Source organism: Parambassis ranga, chromosome 22 (genome assembly GCF_900634625.1).
Source record: "Parambassis ranga chromosome 22, fParRan2.1, whole genome shotgun sequence".
In the NCBI taxonomy this organism is placed as follows: Eukaryota; Metazoa; Chordata; class Actinopteri; family Ambassidae; genus Parambassis; species Parambassis ranga.
Genome location: NC_041042.1, coordinates 6436780 through 6462418, shown reverse-complemented (window position 1 = coordinate 6462418; position 25639 = coordinate 6436780). Strand labels below are relative to the sequence as shown.

General features: G+C 42.2%; 3 protein-coding genes across 3 annotated transcripts; 1 reads left to right on the top strand and 2 right to left on the bottom strand.

The window, feature by feature from the left end:
- Positions 1–669: 669 nt before the first annotated feature.
- c22h14orf180 (chromosome 22 C14orf180 homolog) lies at positions 670–12332 on the top strand. The gene is made up of 9 exons (XM_028395431.1): positions 670–1101; positions 1822–1852; positions 4615–4701; positions 5946–6066; positions 7922–7952; positions 8044–8152; positions 9769–9932; positions 10057–10189; positions 11091–12332. The coding sequence occupies exons 1-9, from the start codon at positions 949–951 to the stop codon at positions 11294–11296; spliced, it is 1035 nt and encodes a 344-aa protein (XP_028251232.1). The 5' UTR covers positions 670–948; the 3' UTR covers positions 11297–12332.
- A 390-nt stretch (positions 12333–12722) lies between these two features.
- Positions 12723–15068, bottom strand: tmem179ab (transmembrane protein 179a, genome duplicate B). The gene is made up of 4 exons (XM_028395433.1): positions 14725–15068; positions 14088–14225; positions 13932–14010; positions 12723–13855 (listed from the first exon to the last, which is right to left on the bottom strand). The coding sequence occupies exons 1-4, from the start codon at positions 15024–15026 to the stop codon at positions 13682–13684; spliced, it is 693 nt and encodes a 230-aa protein (XP_028251234.1). The 5' UTR covers positions 15027–15068; the 3' UTR covers positions 12723–13681.
- A 3318-nt stretch (positions 15069–18386) lies between these two features.
- Positions 18387–22871, bottom strand: LOC114427767 (uncharacterized). Its single transcript, XM_028395983.1, has 12 exons — positions 22666–22871; positions 22443–22578; positions 22306–22354; positions 22112–22235; positions 21871–22033; positions 21442–21781; positions 21278–21362; positions 21134–21204; positions 20929–21053; positions 20449–20830; positions 19696–19796; positions 18387–18508 (listed from the first exon to the last, which is right to left on the bottom strand). Exons 1-12 carry the CDS (start codon positions 22869–22871, stop codon positions 18398–18400), a joined length of 1893 nt encoding a protein of 630 aa, XP_028251784.1. The 3' UTR covers positions 18387–18397.
- Positions 22872–25639: the final 2768 nt, after the last annotated feature.

Genomic DNA, 25639 nt, shown 5'->3' with positions numbered 1-25639 from the left:
CCTTGCGTTAGTGTTGATTAGCAGTGTGTGAAGGGAAGCAAGCAAACATCCAAAGGAGACACTCCTCTTGAATAAATATTTGTTGTCCTTGTTTGAATTGTGAGCAGTCTCTCTCTCACACACATACAGTAAAGTGCCTATTTCTCTGACTCTGTGTTTGTATCTGCTGTCTGCTTTTAAAGAATTTATAAAAGCTTGGTTATCCTGTGAGAACATGAAACATGCTCACACAGCATTTATACTTGCTATATAATATTTATTTTTCTCATTTATAAAAGATAAGCAGGGCAGTTAGACTTGACATACTTCTTTCCTGTTAATATTAATATAATATATTTTTTTAAGTTAATAATATTATTTGCTGCTCTGTAAAAGACCATCAGCAGACAACAATGTTATAACACAAGCTAAAAATAAGTTCTCATTTTGTAGTACATTTAAATGAACATGTGCCACTGTATGAGCTTTTCATCATCAAAACATACATACTTGCTGTTTCCCTGTTCAAGGATTGGAGGGAGACCCAGTGTGCTCAGCACACTCAGGCGGAGCTACTCTGTGTGATCAGAGCAGGGATTGGTTCAGAGTGCTGCCACTCAAACAGCAAATACGCTCCAACTTCCTCTGTCCTCCTTTCCTGGTGCAGCCTAGGAAGAGGGAGGGGAATGGATCTTTTCTGTATGAGTCGCCGGCGCTCCCTCAGCCTGCTCCTTACCACCTGTCCTTGACATACTGTGCACAGGCGAGACTGAGAGGAAGCTATACTGCTCACTCCTCCTCTGCCACTGTCCTGTCTGTGTTTATGTGGGCTGCTGCATTTTTTTATTTTACTCTGGGGCTGTTTCCTCCTACCTGTGGTGCTTCAGTGGATTGGTGGCAGGAGGAAGGTTTGTCCTCGGCTGGTGGAGCTCTGATGGGAGGCAACGCTGACTCTGGCTGGGACTGGGGATGCTGAACGGAGGGAGGGAGGGCCTGTTTGAGCTGGGACAGCAGCTCCAGCAGCAGGGGGAGTACCAGGCCGCCCTCCACTGCTTTCTCAGCTGCCTGTTGGGACTGACCCATGTGCAGAGCTTCACCTCTCTGCCCAACTGCTTACACCAGGTGAGCCAGGGGACTAGGCACACACACACAAAAACACTATGTTTGTGTCTTTTTCTTTGTCTCACACATTCTCATTACATGCATCCACAAAATCTGCTGTATCATGTATTCTCTGTGTGTGCATCATAAATTACACAGCACACAGGACACATTCAACCTTGATATCTCTGACACCAATGTCAAATCCAACAGCACAGTCCATCATGTGTCTGTGTTGACACTGTAAGAACACTTCAATTCCAGTAGGACTCCTGATGTGCATGTTGCTAAATGAGGAATTCGATGCAGCCCTAATATACAGTAACAGTGTTATTAGGCAGCTTACTATGTTGGAAACACTGTGGCATCCAGCTAATGTCTGGCCCATTGTGTGTGAGCTATTTTTGAGGTCAGTAGCATTATATTTTGGCTCTGCGTAGCCCTGACAAAGTTTAAATCAGATTATGGTGTGGTGTTTTACAAGACCCTCCTATAAAGGCTGAGCTAAAATTCTCTTTAGTAGTGTATGAAGGAATGTCCCCAATGTCAAAACATAGCCTTTACTCCACAACTTTGGAATGTACGGCATGATGTTGACCAGACCAGTGGTGCTGTGAGAACGGAATAACTTGTTTTGACAACTCATGACATCATGCTCACGTACACACTTGGGATTGATGTTAAAAATGAATTATTTAATACTTAACCATGTCCCTTGGTTGTTTTTTCTCTGCTTTACAGATTGCAGAACTCTTCATCACTGAAAAGAATTGTATCCTTTGCTCACAGCAAGTCTTTTCTAAACATCTTCTTTTCTTTCCCTGTCCTGCAAGCTTTAAGCAGGCGGCTAACTATAAAACTAGCACTTTGGCTCTGTGAACTGAAAATGTAAGGAACTGTAAAGGGAGGCAGCGGAGTAAATTCCAGCAAAATGGAAGTCACTTTATAGAAAGTGATGTAAACCGAGAGAAGAATAGCGAATGTCTTTGAGTTCATAATCAGAGATTTGTCCCTGAATACCACATGTTTTGTGTGTAGCCCAGGCTCTGTGCGACCGTCTCTTAAGAGGATTTGTAGGCTCTTATCTCGGCACAACAGAGTGGGAGTGCACTAATTAACCTGTATCTGCACTGACTAGCCTGTGCACCATCACTTCATTGCTTCTATAAACTATAGCAGTATAGGACATAGAGATAATAGAGAGGTTTTACGTTTCAGTATATATTACCTCTGTGGCTCCTCTCGCCGTCACTGAGACACTCCAACACTTAACTTGCCAGCTCAGGTTATCTACCTCAGCAAGGCTCTACCTCTCACTGTCCATTTTCCAAAACAGGTCGATTTGCTGAACTTCCCTTCATCAATAGCCATTACAGTCTGCCCCTCTCAGCATGAAAAGGAAACTACTTAAAAGGGGTCGTCTACCCTGAAAGGGTTAAATCTTTTGACATATAGTGCATTATTGCATAAGTTCATTATTAGTAATGTTTAGTGTCATGTTAGGTTGTGGTATTTTGTATTGTAGGGTTACATTCTTTAATTTGTAGTAACTTAAAAGTCATCAAAATACAAGCACACCATTCATTGTTGAGTAGGTCAGCAGTTAGGTCTGAGTAGATTGTTTAACATATTTCATGCTGTTTGATATTACGCTCTATTATTCTGGAAACAGCTCTCATCACAAGAGCTGATGTAGTGATGTCATGTGTGGTTGTAACCATCCCAAAGTGAGGGAGAGGGTCAGTGTGTCCAAAATGGAAGCAATATGCGGGAACTGTAGAGTTTCACATAAAATAACACTGCTGTACTGGCTTCACTATAGACAAATATACTGTGTTAGTTGCTGTTGATGTTGATAGTGTCAGTGCAATGACCACTTAGGGCATGATGTGTTGTTATCAGAGCTTGCAGTATTCACAAGTGACCTTTGTCCAAAGCCAAAAGCCTCTTCTGACTTCTGAGTGTTTGGTGATATGTTTCTTAGAAAGATTACTGACCCACACATGCAGACTATAATCGCAAATAAACACCTTTACATTTTTAAAGTGGACATATAGTACAGAAACACTGAAGGGGCTTAAGAACACAAGCCAATCAGTGAAGTAGTATCACTAGCATTTAGTGATATTTGGTTGTAAACATGGAGATGTAGTTGAACAGGAAATCTGAAGCTAAAGTTTAGTGTGTTCTTCTGGAGGTTATTCCAGTGCACTGTGGAGTCAGGTGGCACGTGTGAGCAGCTGTGCATTCAAAGGTGCCAGTGTTAATGCAAGTTGTTGCCGAGTTTGGGAGTGCAGTCCAATTACCAGCTCTGGGGGAGGTTGTGTGTGTGTGTGTAGATGCTTAGAGTGGAGGTCGTTCCCAGGAGAGGATTGTGTGAGGTTCCTGTTGCTGTATTGTTGTGGTCCAGGCCGGATAAAAATAGCAGGCAGAAGTAGTGCTCTGACCTCTGGTGACGGCTGTTACCCTCCTCCTCCTTCACAGATGGTCTGCTCCTTGCTCGCCTTATTCCCTGCTGCCAGGTGACTCCCTGGACCTGCAGCAGGTACAATGCATGTAAAGTTGTTCTGTAACAGAGCAGAGATTTGTTGAAAATGTTTCAACAAAATGGTGCAAGAGTGTAGGTTTTAAAGGAGCTTTATTGTTAAAGTTCCTTATATGTGCTCTTTTTGAATAATTGATACTAACCCTCTTCACCCCTCACTAATCTAGACTTCACATTTTAAAAGTTTGCCCCAACTTTTATCCAATCAGTAAACGTCTTCTCCTAATGTCAGTGCACAGTGGGATCTTAGTTCTCATACCAAATTTGGTGTGGTGTGCAATTTTGGCATTAATCTCCTCGGAAAATGAAGAAACCCAGCTGTTGTAGTTTTAAACTGTTTCTCTTTTTTAAGTTTCTGTGTAAAAGTTGTACACACGCTGTCTGTATTAAAGCATTGCCTGAAGGGTTCCCAGCAGTGATGTAAAACCCAAGAAATTTATGGTGTTTCACACATGAGAAATCTACTGTTAAGTAGGACATTGAAACAGGCACGGCTGTGTTTATTTTAAGCATTCTCCATCCCATTGGTCTTTAAATTCACCTGACAAGCATCAATGGTGTCATCTTACAGAGGGACGAACACTAAGTGCGCAGAATGCCTTTGACAAAGGGAGCTATTTTTAGGGGGCTTTAAATAGAAAGCCTTTTCATGGAAACAAAAACCTGCCATTTATATCAATTAACAGGACTGTGTACAACACATAAAAAAAAAAAACAGATATTAAAATAGGAATACAGGAAATGTGGTGTAATCTGATCCATGTGGCTACTTGACACACAAATCACAAAAACACCCCAGAAACAACAACACATACGCAGAAGCCTGTATTGCAAAACCCAGACCTAAAGATCAACAGTGTGCTCACAGCACGTTCTGACATCAGGTTTGTCCTCAAGTGGGGTTGAGCTGGGCAGTAAGGCTGTTTTTAACTCCAACAACTGACTAATCCTGTTGACAACTGAGACTGATCCTTCACCCATATATACAGATGGGAAGGCCCTCCAGTTCATTCAGGCTGAAAAAATGTTCTATGAAGTGGCATTGATCGAGCTCACGGCTCTTCAAGGGAGCACAGGCAAGTACATTTCACACTATGCTTTCAATAATAGAGTGTTCTTTGAATGTGGTTTTTGGCTTATAATTTTCACAAGAGTTTAAATGGCCTGGAAACATACAGGTACATGTAATTTAACACTGTTTACATGTAAAAACGGAGATTCACTTAGCAAGTAACAACCTTTAGTCAACACATATTCTGGACTCCTTTCATGCATGTAAGTGTGTTTTTATTGTAGAGGCAGTCAGCTCTGAAGCTCTTCAGTTGCCAGCAGACTGTGGTTAAAGTTGGCAGCTCTCAAAAGTGAATCATTTGTAACCCTAAACATGGACATATGTGTAGATAATAAAATAGTGTGCGCTAGTAATTTTTGTAAGCTGTTATGTCTATATGAAAGGATCCATTCTGTCACAATCCACCATTGTTTACAATAAACCTGCTGGAGCTTTGTGCGAATGCTCACAACAAGACTGTTCATTCATCACCCGCTGCTGCTCCAGACATCTGCCTCTTCCCCTCTGTCTGCTGCTGAGGCAGCAGTGCACTGTAGCATGGGCACAGCGGAGGAGATCGGGGACAGACATAGTGGAAGACAAATGGCCACACTTTCTCATTAGGTGCTGTGTGTCACTACAGAATGCTGAGGCCCCTGATTCAGCACTGACTCAGATTGAGTGTTGCACTTCTCCAGAGGCAGAGCTGGCTCTGTAGCAGCAGCTTACCAGCTTTCTGTTCCTCCCTACTGCTCTCTCAAATGTTCCCCTCTCTGTATGCCCTCACTGACAGCTCACATAATTGTCATTTTGTGGGTTTTGTAATGCAGACTAAATCCTCTCTTGTTACAATGATTTATTTGCACTCCCTTGTGACATGGATTACAAGTTAAACTCATTTCCACCTCCACTGTTGTATGTGTGTAGAGAGAGCCTGGTGTGTTCATTACATACTGTTTGTGGTTTGTCATTGAGTGCGTCTCAGCGCTCCAGTGGGCGTGGCGAGTGTGTTGTTTGACTCCCTTATCCTCTCTCTCCTGCCCTTATCTCTGCTCTCTTGTCTCCAGTCCTCAGTTGGCTCCTCTTTGCTGTTCAGGCTTAAAGTCCGCAGCAGTGCCACATATTCTGATAGCCCTGGGCTTTTTAGTAGTTTATTTGTCAAACTCTGTGGTGATATTGACGTGAGGAGAAAAGAAGACAATCAAAGAGAAAACTGAGAGTGTTGTTGGCAGGCTGACTGTGATTCTATGCCCTGTGTTTGTGTAACAGGGCCTCAGGAGGAGGCTACACTGGGCTCAGCAGGATGGACAACCCCAGAGGAACTTTCAGAGCAGGCCTCCCAGGCACAGCACCTGGAGCGGCTGGCTCAGCTCTGCATCATGAGCAAACAGTAGGTAAACTTGTGTACTGCTGAAACATCTATCGTGCTGAAGTGTGACATGTCTAAGATTAGGAGTAAATTTGGTGAGCTGAAGAAATGAGCTTTCATGACTTGTTTTTATATATTTATATATTTATGAATTTATAAGTATGTTCCTAGTGCATTTTGCCTCTCATCACTTCACAGAGCTGAAGTGGAATTGCTGCTTGGATCAGGTGTATCAAAGCAAACAGTATATTTGCCTTTACATCCGTTATCAGTTGTACTATGCAAGCAGCTGCTCAGTTCATGATGATAGATAAGTAGCTAACTTGTTTATAAAGTTAAGGCCTCAGCCCAGCTTAAAAGGGATAATTTTAATGATTTAACTCACTGTTTAAAGTTTTTTTACACATTTTCAAAAACCCTTTTTGTTAAATAAATTATTCATTTTTATCTTTGCTTTCATACTTTTATTTTAATGTTTTCAAAAGATCTTTACTGCTCTTGCCTGCTCACTCTTTATGAATTATGAAGCATGAAAAATGTGGGTTATTCCATGTCCGTTTGCACGTACGCACATTTCCACAATGGAAATTTTTAGAACTAGATAAACCCCAACTCCCAGTCTTTTTAGCCAGAGTTGAATTTCCTTGTAGATGTGGGGAAAAGAGACACCGCACTCTATCTGAGTGTTACGAGAGGAACACCTTAACTGGATCTGGTGTCTCCTGTTGCAGGGGCACTTTGTTAGGCCGTAGTGTGCACGCATTTTATGTGCCTCTGTTTTGTCATTGTTGGGATTAGGCCATTTAACCTGATTGCCGGAGAGGGTGACAGAGGGTTGAAGGCAGGCAGCATACAGTAGTTAAACTTAAATGAGATGGTACTGATTGTGCACGGCTGTACCCAGAGGCTTGGGTTTCTGGCTAAATAAGGACAAGCAGGAATTTGATTCTGCTCTTTGATCTATTCCTGCAGTCTTCACCCGGCACAGACTAAAAAAGATGTACAATATGAACAAAAACTGGCTGTGGTTTATCAAAGTAGGGAAATTGTCTTAATGCCTCAAAGCTCTAAATGCCTCTACTCTAAGCCTTGTGCTCCCCCGCGGACAGGAAGTTGTAATCTTCCTGAATCTTTCAGTGTTGTCGTAGGAAGTCCTGTGGGCCAGTGAAGGGCTTTTCTGTCTTTGCCGATCTCTTCTCAGATGTCCTCTGAGAAGGACCTTCTGAGGCAGAGCAAACCGACACCTGGCCATTATTAATTGAAGGGAAGTGTGGATTTGGAAGAGCGAAGCTGACATCTGTCACACTAACCAGAGCTTGCTTTACATCTATAGGCACACGTGAGGGTGTAAGGGTGGTGAATGTCCTTGGCTGGCTTTTCAGGGCAGATATGAGCAGAACAGCTGGCAGATCATCAGTGAAACACACCACGTTCACCTAGCTTAGCCCTAAACGGAAGAGTGGCACAGGGGCATGAGGCAGTAAACCAACCTGTAAGCGCCATGCCTTCTGTAATTCACTCTGGAGAATAGACAGGGGCAGGCAGTGCTGGCATAAATAGCAGGTTTCCACTTCCTTCAAAAGGTGCCTGAGTGTCCGCAGCATCACAGTCCGTGTCGAATCACAGCACACACATGTTTAGATTTGTCACGCTGCTGTGCTCCAAACAGTGAAACAGATACGCTTACCTGACAATGAGGCACCGGCCTTTACACTTGATTAAGGTTAGATATCGTTTTAATCTGTGGAAATATTAATTGTATTTGTCATTAAAAATTCTCAGATTATTATCTATTTGTTTTCCACACGTACAACATGTTTCAGTACAGCAACAGAAATGACATTTATTTACTGTACCACTTTCCTCTTTCTTTCAGACCTCATCTTGCCCTAGAATACAGTGGTAAAGTATGTACATCTCATCAATGTTTCATCCTAGACATTTAAATACATATTTTAGATAAATTTTGTATAAAGGTTGTGTGTCTGCATATTTCAGGCTACAAAGATTCACCAGAGGGCCTTTGGTAACGACCATCCAATTACAGCCAGAAGCCTGGAGCTCATGGCAACCGTCTATGCTGAGATTGGCAAGACTGAATATTCAGGTAAAGACTAAAATACAGAGCAGCAGACCATCATTCTGACATCGCCTTACAACTTAGACACTGTTTGTTGATTAAAACAAACATGGGTGTGTGATTCAGAAAACCAGGACAATGGACAGTTGAGGACAATTTACCATGAGGGTGGAGGGCTTACCTCTGCATTTGAGAGTACAGTCTAGATGTGGTTTTATGTTCTTCAGTTAGCCTTTAAACCATGTCGACCCATAGAAATGTTGAATTAATAAACACTTGCAGTCATGTTAGACACAGAAGTTGTTTTATACGCTGCAAGAAGAAACAAGGAAAGTAGTGTGTGACAGTTTGAGGCCATGGTTTTGTTGTACAGTGTGTATGCTCTGCTTGCACTTAGAGGGAGCAACACTCTGTGCCCAGCTCTGAACTCTGCATTTTGAGCTGTACGTAGAAACCAGTCTTGTTGTCGAGTCAGCTTTCAGAGGCAGTGGTGCTGAACACGAGCAGCTACATAAAGACAGGACTGTGGACCATATAAAGGAGGAGCTTTACAGCATTTCTGGTTGTTCAGCTCAGATGGTCATAAACGTGTCTGTTGAAACACTAAAGCAGTCAGATGGGCTGAGTTTGCAGATCAGAGTTTTTAGTCACCAGTGCATGTTTGGTATGACCTTTAGTTGTGTATTGTACACAGTGAAATCCTTTCTGACCTACAGTCAGACGCTTCAGCAGAGGCATTTTTAAGTGTTTACAGCTCCAGCTTACAGCTGCCCTTGACCATAAACTGGGTCAGTCACCTTTTATCGACAAACTATCAAATGCATCTGGACTGTAATATGTTATGTGGAATTATGTGGTACTATTTAATATTTAAAATGTATAATGACACACATGTGCCTAGATTTGAGAACCTTGATTTGATTATTTAATGTACTTACGGCTGTATAATGTGTCTGATCATATTCTTGGTCATAGTTTGTACTAATATAGATCAAATACTGAACATTAGTTGCTGACCTCAAAAGAAAATTGGAGCTCAGTAGGATCTTTTGATGATCTATCCTATATACCAAACACTGTAGTGTACAAAAATGTGTAATGTTAATCTAAAAAAAGTATTATAAAGACATTGTGCTGTTTTTATACAAAACAAGATAGACACATATGCCTGTTCATCTCTTTTACACTCTCTGAGCAGCAGCTATTTGACTACGATCAGTAATAGATTAACTTATCAGGTGATTAATCCAGCTAGTTCATCAGCTGGTCTTAATAGAAAAGAACACACAGTTGTAGGGAGGGGCATGGTCATTTAAACTATGCAAATGTAGAAACATGCAGTCAGTAGCTCACTTCTGCTTCTTCAGGCACTGCTGCTTCTTGCTTTTTTAAATAAATTATGGTGTTTATTTTTTAAGCGTTGTTATAATCAATATTTAGACTGAAAAAAAGATGTATTTTTGTAGCAGTGCTGGTGACTTCATTGTATCCGGTGTTGACAGAGTTAATACTCTGCCGTCTTTTTTCCCACAAATTTGCATGTTTAACTTTGTAAGTTTGACTTCAGCTCGACTGCAGACTCCAAAGAGAAACAGCTTCAGGTCTTTACTCATGCACTGTGCTGGTCATGGTTCTCTCACTAGACTCTCTGGGTCAGTGTGTATCGGCACTGTCCAAACGCTTCGCTGCTGCAGAGTCCCTCAGAGACACTGTCAATAGTCTTCCTAATGCCCATCGGGAGAAACATTCAGAGGTGCGCCACAGGAAGGACACACACCACCAACAGGAGGACACACTGACACATAAGGTGAGGAGAAGGATTCTTCTTGGTGTCTTCTGTTGGTCTGGATGTAAAGCAGCTGTGCCTTCCAGCAGACCTTTCAAATGTCTCAGCAGCTTCCAGTGAATTCAGCCTGAATTTTCTCATGTAGGTAACCAATGGCAAAGTCCCCATCTCCATTCTGAAGAGGCCAAGTCCCATCCAAGGGTCCGACACAGAACCCAACCACAGACGGAAAGGTGAGCGGAGGGTTCGATTCAGGGAGCCAGAGACCACAGTCCACGGTAAGAAAACACGCAGTTACACAATGTGCAAGTAGTCCAGCCTGCTCAGCCATGTGTTCGTACAAGCAAACAAGTGGATGCTGCCCTCTGGTGCTGCAACACCTCAGAACCCGCTCAGTGACTTTATTTTTCTGAGGACAGATCGATGAATAAAGGACTGTCATTTTGATAGTTTATTGAAATTTTCCTAAAACTGAGTGCTAACCACAGTTGGTCTCATGTAACAGCTGTGTGTGCATAGCACGTCACATAAACATAAAATAAGATACTTGATGTATCCCCAGATGGCGTCATAAACTATACATCCTATACAATTTAAAAGTAAGCTAATGCCAAGTGATATCCAAACATGAGCAAGTGATTTACTCTGGGTAATTAATTATGCATGCAAATGAGGCACCGTGGAGTCTGTTCCAGAGAGATAGTGGAGTCTGTGAGGGCACAGCAGCTGCTGTACATCACAGAGGCTGGCTCATGTTGACTGACTGGCCTCTTTTCTGTCGGCTTCACAGACATTCCTTACAGTGACTGTTTAGGTGGTAAGTCCGATGGAATCTCTAGATGTTAATGTGCATGAGGGAGTGTCAACAGAAAAAGATTTAAATTATGGTTAAATGTATAATAAATGTATAATAATTGCCTTTGATTAACATGTTTTTGCAGTTTATCCTTTTGCTGCCCCCCCCTCAATCCCCTTTTTAACAAGGTTTGAAACACACAAATCACGTGTGTTCCACTAAATTACATATATGCTATTTAATTACACAAAATCCTCCAGACCAGGGCACTCACCAGGTCTTCCCCTTGTTGGTTCAAATGGACGATACCCATGCATGTAACAATTCAAATACTCGTCAATTACAAATCAAAATTGAGGCAAAATGTTTTTTCTTTTATTCAGCCTATGAGACGACACCGTCCCGCCCCCACCTTGCCCTCTTCACCTGCCTGTTCTTGCTGATGTCATGCCTGGGTGTGGCCATGTACTGCACAGACCGCCGGCGCCCACAGCGAGTGTGTGAGGAGCTGGAGGCCGCTTTGGCTGTCTACCTGCTGCACATGAAACAGCTTCTGTGGGGCTGCTGGATATGGTTGACCATGCAGTGACTGTGACTGACCACAGGTGGAGACATGGAGCCTCCTTTTATTTTTTTCAGACCCCTCTTTTTTCTTGTCTTTGAAGATGCCCAGGCCCACAAACAACCTCAGCCATTTGTCAAGGCGCAGTTCACTGTGTGTGGTGTTGCACTACCCTCACAGTGAAAAGGGGAAAATGTGTAATCCCAGATATATGTAGCTTCCATGTCTGTATGTATATATGTACTGTGGTAGTGGGCGTGCCACTCCAGATTTGAGTTGTAACGACATTTTTGCACATCTGCATTGTTGATGCTGACACACTCATATAATCTCCACAACCATGTGATTTTTTTTTTTTTTCGGTTCATGTCACTGTCTGTGAGCGAATGTTTCCATGGAATGCAAATATTTATTTTGTTACAGTACATACAGTAATTTGTGTATATTAGATATTACACAGAACTGAATGTGTATATATGGCTCAATATACTAAGGACTATCACAGTATTTAGCCTTGTTATTGCACATAAATGAATGTAGAGATGTTTGGAAGAGGCTTATATTGGCACAGTGCACATTTGAGTTTACCAGTGTGTACACTGCTTGATAATGATCCTTGAGAAAGAACACAGGGCTGCATCATTTCACAGTACCAGGCCGAATGACTTCTTTTCAGGCTGTCTGGTGGTGTGTGTGGATGAGCCAATTCCATTATTTGCAGCACAATATTATCTATCATCAGAGAATATACTCAAACTGAATGAATGCTAATGCTGTTGACAGTGTTCCTCTTTATAATCGCTTGAAGAAAGACTCTAACCCTATATGTTAATATTCTTCTATATTGTATATCTGCATCTACGCAAGTGTCCGACCTTCAGTTATTTAACTTTTTTAACTTTTTGTTACCTGTAGCATTTCTATTTACAATAATATTCAGGTTTTAATTGATGTCAAATTCCCATCATGTGTTGGACAAGTGAACAGATAGGGCTCAACAGTTGTTTCCAATACATATATATATATATATATATATATATAATAAAGGATGTATTCCTCATTACTCTTTTTGAGGCCAAACACAGAAATGTAACAAAACCAGATACTGTAGATACTGAGTCCCTTTATCAAATGAATTTCACACAGCCAAACCGCCAAAGGGCACAGTGATAAACATCCCACATACCTCTCATTATGAGCAATAATAACACACACAGACATCAGTGTTTCCATTAAAACATTGCTCTTTATATAACAGGTTTCAGGGAATGGAAAGCGTTGGATTTAGGAGATTTTAATGTCAAAGCAATATAAGGCTAATAATGCCTGTAGAGAAGAAAGAAAGACTCTCGACTCTGTACTGTCAAACTAAAATTGTCATTAGCAATAAAACGATACCCATTCAACTCATGTCCTGTATATGCACATTTAGCTTATCGCTGCATTTTAGTGCTGTCCAAACATTTATGGTCACTTTGAAAGAAGTGCCTTTATGGAAGGTTTTCTTAGTTCCTACCGTGTTATGATTTGTTTTGAATAAAACAAACTGTCATTGCCTATCAAAGTCAAGCTTCTTTCCTGACAAAAAAAAAATTGAGTGTGGAATGTGATGTAACAGGGGGGAGCGATGCATGCAAGTATATCTGTGTCTATTCACAGAGTATATTGGATTTTAGCCTATAAAGTGTGAAGCCGCCCGAGTTACTGAATGGCACACAAGATAAGATCATTTGCTTCTTTATCTCACACAGATTGCTAAAAGCATTTTTGGACTGGCTGCCAAATACATGAACTGCAGTTTTTAATTTTTATAAAACACCTTCTTTGTAGCTGTTGATAAACATGTAAATACACTGCAAAAGCTTATTTCACTTTGCTGCAGCATGCAAAGAATTCTCACTGTAGCGAGATGCAGTGCGCATCCTAAAAGCCTATTTAAGGAACACATATATGGGTGTATAAAATAAAAGAACGTCCCTTTACATCTAAAAAAAAAACCCACCCTATTAATTTATCATGCATTAGGTCCATGCAAAAATTTCAACATGATCCATCGGCCAGACTGTCCAAACCATTAATACTGTGTCTGTAAATAGAATTTTATGAGTGGAGAAAAACTAGATGGTAAATACTGTCAGAGCTTGGCAGAGGTTGTGTATCCAAAAAAAGAATGCACAATTTACGAATTACATAAGGACTCTTCAAAGACTAGATGTTTCGAGGGAAAATCAATCACCTCTGAACAACAAAGCTAAAATTGTCCATTTGACTCAATCCTTGGTCAATGCAAGCAATGGAACCAATTGATTTTGATTGTCTACACAGGCAAACATTGGTGTTTCTCATGGCAGGCGAGAGGACTGTACGGCTGAGTGTGAATGTGTGTGTGTGTGTCTGTGCAGCTTCTGGCTTCTAGATCAGGCCGGTCTTGATATCAGAGTTGCGGCGTGAGGAGCGGCCGAGCAGCAGCTCCTTCTCATGGATCAGGGTGTCCAGCAGGTCCTCTTGTCTGTAGTTGTGGTAGACCTTCAAAAAGGCCATCACTGCGATGCCCAGCCAGGTGAGCCAGGCAGCCCACAGGCCGAACTAAGAGAGGGAAATCACTGTAAATATAAGATTCAGACCTGTCACTGCCTGAATGATCATTTTATCAAAGGGTTACCTGAGCTATAGCAAACTGGTCATAGAAAGCAGAGTTGTCCAAGCCCAGCTCCAGATCAGTGTCCTGCAGGTCCTCACAGCTAAACACAAACTGACCTTTAGAAGCACTTAATCACACCAATGTCTCAAAATAGAAATATGTATTTTCCCCTCTCACCTGTTGGGCATTGTCCCACTCTCAGTGATGGCGTCACACCACAGGTTGAAACCCACACTGACAATGGTGCTGGACAGGAAGACAGTGAACACTACTAGGGAGCTGATCATCAGGTTGAGGAAGGCGTTAAAGATGGAGCTGCAGACAGACAGGCAGGCAGGCAGGCAGAATGTCAAAGACAGTCTAACTTGTGTACTTTATTCTTTTTGGGGTCATTGTTCAGGAGCCTGCAGGCCTACAACACTGAGGCACAGCCTGTTATACAACATGATTCATCTCTCTGTGAGGATGAATGACGTTTTTTTTATCATAAAATGACACAATGAGTTAATGTCACAGACTAATGTGGTGGATCTGATTCAAAAACATCTGAAGTGTATTTCCTCCACCTCTATAATGGAAGACGACAATGACTAGACGTTTTTATGAGCTTCTCCTGTGCTGCAATTAGCATTATATAAGGGGAGCAGTATAATAATACACGCAGACTGTGATGCTGACAGAATAGCGCGCAGATATGGGTGTAGGAGAACGAAACGCATACTTGCATTATACTGAGTGACAGGCTACATCTGCATCCACTCAGCTGTTTATACTGAGCTTGTGTTTAAACGTGTTGAAGTGAACGGTCACTCACTCGTCGTGTCCTTTGCACAGAAAGAACAGCAGCCTCCACGCCTGCACTGCGGACAGAATGAGGGACGCTATCCCGACAAAAGTGATGAAGCTGCAGGCGGACTCGGGTCCCCACTCCTCCACGATGAAGCGCTGCTTCGACACAGTGATGTTCTCATTCTGCCACATCCCCCGCGTGAACAGCAGACATTTCCCTCCGAAATCTTCCGTGTTTTCAGAGAGAGGCACCACGGCGATGAAACCGAACACGAAAGCTAAAAAATAAAGGATGCATTGGGCGAAAATCAAATTATCGAGGGCCATTTTTTCTGCCTCCCTGCTCCGCTCTCAGAGTCCTGGAGAAACTGCGGCTGCGCAGTGAAGGAAGAGATGAACGAAGGCGCAGCATCCGACGAGGCGCTGTGGTGCAAATTAATAAGCAGGATGAGGCCTTCAGGGTACTCCATCTTATCTACATCCTCTCTGAAGAGCTCATGAGCGCCTGGTTATGTTTGAAAATGGGGAAACAAACACTGAATAATTTGTTTATTTATTCTTAAAGGTGTTGTGATATAATTCACTGATAACATAAACTGAACATATTATTCTGAGGACATGTAGCACTGTTAGCATCACAGTCAGTTGAGCAGGTGGTAGCAAATATATGTCACTTTGTCATTTATTTATTCAGCAAAATGTTCCAAAAAATTATGCAAAGAATTCCTTCTCTGTGATAAATGAAGGTGTTCTGATGTAAGGGGCAAAGGTATGAAGTGTCCTGTTCTACTGTAACAGAAGTCTGACCAGTGAATGTGTAGACGCGTATAATGACACAAACAAAAGACATTTCTGATGACCTCATAAAAACTCATTAGGCTGGAACAGGTTACACAAGCATCTCTAAAGAGTTTAAACTCTTTAAACCCTGGACCACATGGTGTGCATGGCACAGCCGCAAGGAGAAAGTCACTGCTCTCCAAAAGAACACTGCTGCCCACTAAAGAATCAGAATCAGAAATACTTTATTAATCCCAGGGGGGGACTGCTTTAAGTTTATGGCGACAAACCAGAGGGACACTGGAAAAATATTTTGTGGACAAATGAGACCAGAATTATTTATTAACATTAGGAGAAATAATGACACTGCATTCCAGTATATGAGCCTATCCCACCTGTTAAACATGGTGCATGGTGCATCTGAACCAGGATGATTTACCAGTGTCCACCTTCCAGCAGATGTGGATCACTAAGCAGGAGTACAATGAGGCTGGACCCTCCATCGTCCACACGAAGTGCTTCTAGGCAACATACTTTCCCTTTCTTCACTCTATGTTCAGTCCGTGCCAACCCTAAAAACGTTATTTGTTTATACAAGTGAAATTTATATATGGATTTGTATAGGTTTTAATAAACAATTGCCCAGCCTGAGAATATTTCTTTCTTTCTTTTTTACTCTCTCTGTCCCTCAAAAGCTGCAAAGCTCTATTCTTTCACCACGTGATGGGTGGTTAAAGGTTATTAAAGATTTGAATTAGAAAAGATTAAAGTGAGCGGAGAGGATAAGCCCTTGTGAGACCATCACAAAGTTTCATAGTGAAAACACCAATGTCACGTGACAAGTAAGCCCGGTTTTCCTGACTGAACAAAGCTAATAAGACGAGCATTCAATACATCAGCCTGCTTGTAGACACACAATCGCATTAAGTATAATTAATTAATATAATAAAAGTGTGAAAGGACAATCACATTTATATGACTTAGCGTATTGTGAACCCTGATCTAATATTAGTAGACACACACAATGCAGTCATAAATTTAAATCTATGAGCTATATACTGGGCGGGGTCACATATTTTGCTTCTATTTTTAAACTTACACACAGACAGAGAGAGGCAGGCATACAGGCAGACAGACAGAAAGGCAGACAGGCAGGCAAGCAGGCTGCCTTGTTGCATTTATTCTTTGGAATTTTCATGGATTCTGATTTTTTTTTTATTTTTGATTTGGGGTTTTGTGAGGTTTAAGCCCACTGTCTTTTTTGGATTTGTTTTGTATTTGATTTGATTCAGTGCAGTAAGTACTGTAAACTGTTACAGTATGTACTGCACTGAAACACACAAAGTTACTACAAGTAGATTTCACAGGTAGTTTTTTACAGTGTGCACGTGACGAAGTGCGCTCCAGTGTTAGAGTAATGGTTTGTTTATACATGGTGACAGTCCTTAAAGAAGGGCAGGTAGCTGTCACAGCCATCTGACATGCTTCACTGAGCCCATCTGGTGCGCTGGCCAAGGTGTCTCTCCCCTTTCTTTAGTGGCCATACAGCCTCTCACAGTGCCCTCCAGTGGGCAAGACTCCTGCTGCACCAGTGGGGTGAGAGCTAAACATCTCAGGCTTAGAGCTATTAAATGCATGCTGATTGTTGCAGAAAAACCTAAAAAGTGTGTCATTTAATGTAGGAAATCCAGTCAATGGGTGTGGTTACATTACAAAGATCTTCATCAGGGGCTTCCATTGAATTACTGTACCTCAGGAGATAATAATAATCCTGCAGCTTCAGGGGGAGTACTCCATGCAGCACAATGACAAGTATTTATATGAAAGATTTCCAGGCAACTATTTGTATCCATCATACAAACTGCAGTATTCTGCATCACATCCCCTGGCACATGATTTATGTGTCATTTTGCTGCACCACAGCACTCTGATTTCCATGATGGTATCAGCCCTCAGATTAGCTTGAGTTATTGCATGTGTGTTGTGTTGGCCTGAAAGTTTATTTCATTCCAGGGCTTTGAGACAGTTGGCTTTTTGGCATCATTAGATGCTATTACTTATATGTCATGCTCCTTGCACATTTCTGTTGCGGCAGACCTTTATTCTTGTGTGTATGATAAATTGTTCAGATTACTGTTTCCTGTAAAACAGTAAGGAGGGAACATTAGCTATAATAACGTGCTCATGTTTTCTCCGGCTACATCATCCAGTATCAGAAGGCACTGCAAGGTCATAAGGAAAGGCCTAACAGCTTCATAAGACATACACACACACACACACACACTCCAAACTCCAAACCACACTTTTAAATAATACAGCATGTGTGGGCTCCTGAACTGGGCACCCAGGGGAAACCCACAGCAGAAGTGTGTCAAGCAGAAATATGTGTTAAGTTATTCACCCCCCAGAACCAACCACAGAGGGAGAAGGGGAAAGGGGGGAAGAGAGAAGGGTGGGGGTGAGAGGATGCTAGCCCAAATGTAGTCCCAGGGCTCTGTGCAAATATAGAGAGCGATGGGCAGAAGAAAAGCACAGGGAGGTCATCCATTTTTCATGAGATGCAATGGCAGCAAAGCAAACATCCTTTTTTCAAGTGGAGTGTAGAAAAAAACAGTGAAAAATATGAAGTGCAGAATCATTTGCAATGACACTGTCAGTGTATCTTAAATGCAAAGCATTTATGCATGAACGGGAACAACATGAATCATGTTAATGTTGACCAGAAGAGAAATATCACTTTTTACTGAAGGTTTATTTAGAAAAAAAAAGTTCCATTAATAATTCCTGAGAGAGTTATTAATGTATGATGGTCTATGACAAGTGCATTAGGGTGTGGCAGGACAATGTCATGGAGGTGAATATTCTTTATGTAGCTCTGTTCAGATTTTGATTCTGAGTCCTTTGTCTTGCTGTTGAGTTTATTTTCTCTTTCCTCGTTTGCTGCTCCTGGATCGTGTCCTTCCACTTCTTATGGCGCCTTGTGAGACCTTCGCCAAACCACTCCAACCTGCAGCCTCAATATTCTCCGCCTGCAACACAAAGCAACAACATAAACAGACACAATTACAGCCTCATATCCTGGGCAAGTGATGTGGAGGGCCTGATGAAATATCCTGTACCCATTAATCTTTCCCCAAGGGGGGCGCAGGAGACTGGGAGCACTGGGCCAGCCACTGATTAAATGCCCTTAATAGATGCCATTCATCTCTGCTCGAATCTTGACTGTTTCAACATGCAGCATCAACCAACACAACCACACCCCACTTTTACTGTGCAAATATTGGTGTTTTCATAAAGACAAAGGTAATAGTATTTAATACAAAGGAGATGTGGGCTGTTATTTGATGGATGACATTATTTTAACTAAGGAATAAAACTGGACCAACAATCATCATTAACAGTCTAAGTGAGGTAATCAGGGGCAGGATCTAAATTCATGCATTAACAACTACATTTATAATATCCTGAATGTATTATCTTCAGACATTTTGGCACACCTAATAGTTTGATCAGCCATTAAGGGTTTGTCTTTAGCTCATTTTCACACATTAGTCTGTAATCTCTCTATCTGCCAATTAGGCAAAATCCAGCAGGTATTATTTCTGGCCTGGATAAACCAATTATAACAGTCAGAGCCCCTCTTACTACAGTAACTCACCTTCACACAGAATTAATAAATATAATGTAAAAACCCAAATGCATTGCAGTGATAGACAAACTCAGCTATGATCAGGTATAATCACCATAAATTAACATGGTCTAATTACATTTTACCTGCCAGGCTCCATATGCTCCCCAGTTCTGGACAAAATAATTAGGTGACGACATCCCAGTTAAACAATTATCAAATAATAATTCAATAAAACAATTAAGTGGTCATCAGCAACATTACAGAGTTTAGCGGTCATTTGCAACAAAACATTTAGTATCTGTGGTTCAGATACTGCTTCAATTCATTGCCATAGAGAAATGACATCATTGTAAGCTGAGGTTGTTGTAAGCAGTGATGTTGATGCTGGAGGACAGGCAAAAGAGGGATGAAGAGGGCACCTGCTGGGCTGAGATGAAGTAACATCCTCTGGGACTCAGAATGAGATCATCTGAGCACTGTGAAGCATCTTAACTGGAACAATAGTGACCCCTGTTGACTAGCTCGGCTCTCATGATGAACACGTCATCGCCTTCACATGTACTGTACAGTAAGGGAACAAAGTACCTGTGTGGCCTCTCTGCTGTCTCCTTTTTGTTTTGAGCTGGAGTCTGTGAAGTTGAGCAGACTGTACGGCTGGCCGAGGACAAGAGACAACCTCTTTTTATCTGAAAATACAAAGAAATACATTAAAACTTGAAATACTATAGTATTTCTCCATTGCTGAGTGCATCACACAAACTGATGCTACTTTTTAATTTTATGCAACATTGCTCCACTGTTATGTGTTTAACCCTTGTCACGGTGACAAGGTTGGGGCATCAGCATGGGGCAACAGGCCACGGGTCCCTGAGGCCCAGCGGTGATCAACACAGCCTAGCAGATGGAGAGAGGTCTGCCTGTAGTGGTAGATGGTACACCCCCTACAGAAGATGTGGGGGGAGGGGTGGGGGCTGTTTTATGGATGACTGGATGCGGCAGCAAGGTTAAGAGAACCAATCTCTGACACTTCACTTCCTCCACAGTCTCCCTCCACAAGCAGCCCCCCTACCTTTGGTACATGTACCTGCATCCTGCACCCTGCAGTGGACAACAGCTCCTCTGACATAAAATTATGTCCTCAACACAAACATATTTATATCCTTAGACCACTGCAGACAAAGAGATGAATTTGGTTTTCAATTAGCATATTACTAATTGCTATTTGGAGCAGCTAGCAACTAGTTTTAACCACACCTGACTCTCTCATCATGTGGTTGCATTGATACAGTTTTTTGAATAGCATTTATTTCTAAACATAAAACGTCCCACAGTCCTCACCTGAGGTAATAACTGCTCCTGGCTCTGTAGCAGATAAGAGGCCAGTGAAATCTTGACGAGCCTCACCGCCCTGTGTCCACCAGCCGCCTGCTCTGCAATGATCATGCCAGCTGGAGGTGCTGGGGAGGCAGAGTTCATCTGTAGATTTCAGGGAGCTCTCATTGGTGCCATCAGGAGGCACAGAGGTGACTTTGATACTGCAAGTTGGAGAACAATTAGTAAGATGTGAAGGAAAGCTAGAGCTGCACTGAAGAGAAGGAAGGGAGTTGTCATGCTCAGAGTCTCTGGCAGTGGGCTCCTCTAAAAGGAAGCTCTGGTGAAGGTCAGGTAGATTTTTATTGGTTTCAGATGGGATGCAGGAGAGGTTTTGCTCATATGTTTCCTAAGTAAACACAGAGTAAGAAAATTAGACACAACAACAGATGGCATAAAACGTAACCAGCAGTTGGTGCTGTTTGGATTTAGAGATCTGTTTTCTACCTGATGAAGTTTCTGGATGCAGGGAGATGTTGCAGCCTCACTACAACTAAACATATGTGAAGGAATGTAGTCTGATTGGTTCTCTTGGTTGAGTGACACTGAAGAGCTCCAAAAAGGAGTGACATCTGTGGGAGTCCATGTAGTTATGTGAGCATTCAATAGACCATAACAAAATCTTACCAATCAGCTGCATGTATCTACATACCATCAGGTAAGAGAACATCAGGCACTGATTGGCTGCCTTCGTTGCTGTAAAACTGAGATTGGAAATCTGACCTGAAATTGTATCACACACAAATATCAGTCAGTTTTAATTTACCTGAGCTGTTGTAAAAGGTGATAAACTCACCTTGAATCTAAAAAAACATTGTCATCTATCCAAGGTCCTGTGAGGCTGAACATATTCACACCTTGTGTTCCATCTTCTTCACCCCCTTGTAAAAGATGAGACATTTTATTGTCTCTTGACAATCTCTTAATATGTATAATGTGTAAAGAAAACACAAAGCTCACCATCTGCAGACAGCATCATCTCTACCAAAGAGTCTTTGTCGATGCTGCTGAGGTAAAGCGGTGCTGTGGCGCCATCTGGTGTCAGGATCAGCTCAGGGCAATCCGGCAATGTGTCAAGTGATGAGGAAGTTCCGCTCTCTGCTTCTTCATCGTCTCCCTCCCTGCATTGGTTCTCTCCATCAGTGAGCAGAGAGGAAATCTTCTGCAGAGTTAAAGTGCTCTCATACACATAAGGATGATCCCGTTTCAACAGTAACAGGGGTGAGGCTGAGGTGAAGGACGAGGCAGACACAGAGCTCAGATCCTCAGAAGAAGAAATGTGTTCTTGCATCTCAGGGTGCTGCTTTGACCAAAACACAAAGGGTGTTATTGCTTTTGTCACATTTCTACCATGTACAGTGCTCATTATATTAATGAGAAAATATTTACATTATGAATGAGAGACTGTTCCTCCTCCAGGTCATCTGTTTGCTCTGTTTCTTTTATTGTACCCAGTGGGGAGGGGGGTGTGAAACGACGCACATTCTTGGTTGACAGAAACATTTCTGTGCAGTTTGATTTTCGCTCAGAGTGTTCTGGCCAGACAACCTCCCTGGAATAAAGAAAGCCAGTTTTAAAATACGTTAGCACACATCAACCACATTTAGCCACTACATGTTATCTACTGTACCTTATCCTGGCTGGTGGGTTTCTCACTTCCATGACAGCATGTCTGACAAGTCTGATGAACTCATCTGGAGACACTGGGCTTGTTTTCTGAGCCTGATACAGCCTGGCAGACAGCGGGCAGCATGCTGCAAAACAGCCTGTTCAAAAAAAAAGCATCTCATACAACACACTTTGTTCTGATAGTGTGGATCTTACCTGTCATCATCTGTGGCAACTCTGTGGTCTCACTACCACCATCTGTATTCTGAGAAGGTTTTGACAAAAATAATCATTTCTAGCCTGTAGGTCTTATATCCACATGCAGAATGTGTTGCTGTCTGTGTAGCTCTCACATTATAACCTTCAGGAATGTACTTTGAAGCCTCTGCACACAGACTCAGTCTCTCACAGGCCTGCAGGAAGTACAAGACCATGTCTTCATTTTCTGACTGACATCTCTTCAACAGAGCCCAGGCATCAGAAACACAGCTGTAGGTCAGACAGCAATAAGCAGGTTAATCATAATAGTTTGAGATTTGATTATCAAACATTTGATTATAGCATACAAGACTATACCTGCTTTGAAGGAGAACGTCCGCAGACAGCTTGGCATCCTCGACTGTCTCAATTGCAGGTCTGGCCCACTGAAGATACCTTAACGCCATACGAGGCTGCTTCCTAGTCAGGAGACTGTGGATGATGCAGCGATGCTGCCAGGACTGCCAGGGAACAGCAGCCCTGGGATTCAGTAACAGCTCCATGGAGGCCTGGGTAAAATCCATAGCTTTTGTAAGTATAAGTTAAAATTCCTATTATCTTTGAAAACATAATGACATGAAAAGAAATATATTGTAAACCAATAGTGTCACATGCAGACCATTATGGCTGCTGGAACAAGGACAGTAATGTGAACAATAGGATGCTTAAACACAGTCTGCTTCAACATACCCTAATGTGTCCATGGTCAAACTTCCAGAAGGCTCGAATTTGTTGAGAAAAGCTAGGAGGAATTGTGAAAGCTCGACAGAAAGACCGGAGAAGGTCATCTCTGCACTGCAGGAAATTCACCACATCCAGGATAAAGTACATGAGCTGTGACATGCCTGTTAAGAACAATGGCCCGATTGAAATGTAAGGGCAGAATATCTGAACATGTTCTACACAAAGTGTTATTCTTTGGGTGGATACAATGGCCTGGACTGACATGTTGTCAATTCTTGGCACCAGCACCAGCTTCAGCAGGGCCTGCAGACTGGGGGGAGGATAGCCCTGATCTGTGCAGTTTTCAGAAGGCCAAATGCAGCCATGTTGTCTGTCCAGATTGGCCACCATGCCCTGTATCAAGGAGCAAAATCCTTCCTGTTCCCTCTGCTCCCCACTGGTCAAATATAAAAAATAAAGTAAAAATGTTTAGACAGGTGGACCTTCCTATATTCTCATCTCAGCATCAGACTCAGAAGTTACCTCTTTGTTTCAAGACAGGTTTTCCGATGGCTCTGATCCATTTCCTTCCACATCTGACCAATACGCTTCAACTCTTGGGCCTCTGACCGAAACACATACATCACACTAACATGGTGTGATAACAATCCTTCTAGCAGTCTTTGTGTGGGATCATATCCATACCTGGAAACTTGGGCAGAAGCCCCATGATGCCCCACCACTGAACCAGCCGTCCAAGCCAGATGTGCTGCTTCAGAGCCCTGTGCTCTCGATTCCAGCAACCACATTTGAGACAGGAGGCTCCAACACCTGCTTTAACAAGATGTAAAGAATTGATGTGAGGTTATGTATGTCAGAGTATAGGATACTTGATGACCATTGTTCTTTTCCAGCTGTTTCTGTACCATTCCAAAGGTGGGCTGAACAGAGCTGCCTTGCTGTCCACTGGGCCAAAGTGAGCAGGTTCCTCAGTCTCTGCAGCAACATGTGCACTCTGTTGAAGGAACTCCGGTCCAGGAACATCCACCGGCCCTGGCTGCGGCTGAAACCTGTCAGAGTAAGACAAAAGAGACACAAATATCCAACATGTTCAGAAAAACCCTGATAATGTTAATAAGGTTGTGTTTGTTGTGTGTACAAATGTTCAAAATGAATGTTGTTTATTTACTCACACATGCTTATTAACTCCTTTTTGGCAACCTCTGATGATCTCTGTACCCAGCAGCTAAATGTTTGTAGAATTTCCTCCTCAGCAGCATCACCTTATTGGAGATAAAACAACAAACACCTGATAGTATTACACATCACGCCATAGATTCAGAGTGATATACAAACAATCCTTATGCACAGTACCTTCAGCTGTAAGCTTAGCAAGCCGGCGGATGATGGCCCTGATGTTGTTGCTGGCCAGTGCCTCCGTCCACTGACCCTCTGAATTCAGCATGTTGTCTGAACCTCTGATGTCAACACGGAGACAAGTGAGTTCACATAGTGGGGTAAGGCCCCTATTAAAAAGCAAGTGCAAAATAAAATATAAGTATGTGAGTATTGATGATAACATCAGGTGTTTCAACTAGAACACATGTAATGTACTTAAGGTTTTTAATGAGTGGACTTCTCTCTTAGATAAGATTCCATAATTACGGTAAATGAATAGATGTTAAAGAGCAGATTAAAGCACAATGGTTTTGGTCATTTCTTTGAATGGTTAGTTTCCAGTACTTACTCAGTGAGTGTGGTTTAGTTGTCTGTATAGAAGCTCAGTTAACCGTCCCTCAGCGGAGAGTTCTCTGACTTGTCTGCCTTGTGGATTTTCTGACCGGCCCAGTGGCCACAGTAACATTCTCTTCTTACACAAGCTACTTTGGTACATGTTAATCCACTAATCCCACTCTCAGTTAACATTTCATTGGCTGTTTCGCAGCACGACAGTGAGTACACATTTGTGTGTGTGTGTGTGTGTGTGTGTGTGTGTGTGTGTGTGTGTGTGTGTGTGTGTGTGTGTGTGTGTGTGTGTGTGCTAAAAGCTTGACATGGAGTGAGTATCCTAGCAGGAATGAGATCTGAGCTGGAGGTGAAAATGAACTGTCCAGCTCTTTGCGGCTTGACTCTTTTGCCCACACTGGTCAGTGAGCTCTTTTCAATGTTTTGTAAGGGCACCTGTTGTATTATCACTTATTATAATAACACTTATCTTATTCCAAAAGAAGCAAACACAAATATTTAAATGATTCAGTCAAAGTCTTTTCCTAATTGATGTGAAGATTTCAGGCTTTACTATGGGGGGTTTTTTTGAGGGTACACCCTGGGCCCTGAATGCGCTGATTTGCACACAAAGTTACAGATCCTGAAACGGCACGACTGGATGAGCTGATACCAGCAGAGTACCAGCATGTAGAGTGAAAGTCAGTGTGGCATTATGAACTAACACTTGAAAGTTTTGTGGGCATGTGAGACTCTCAGAGGGCAGATTACACATCTATAATGGTCCATTTTGTCTGTGGTAACACAATTCATTACACATTAGCATTATCATATTGTGTATTCACTTGATACCACCTTTACTTTTGATTCAGATGAAAACACACACAAAGAGCATCCGCTAATA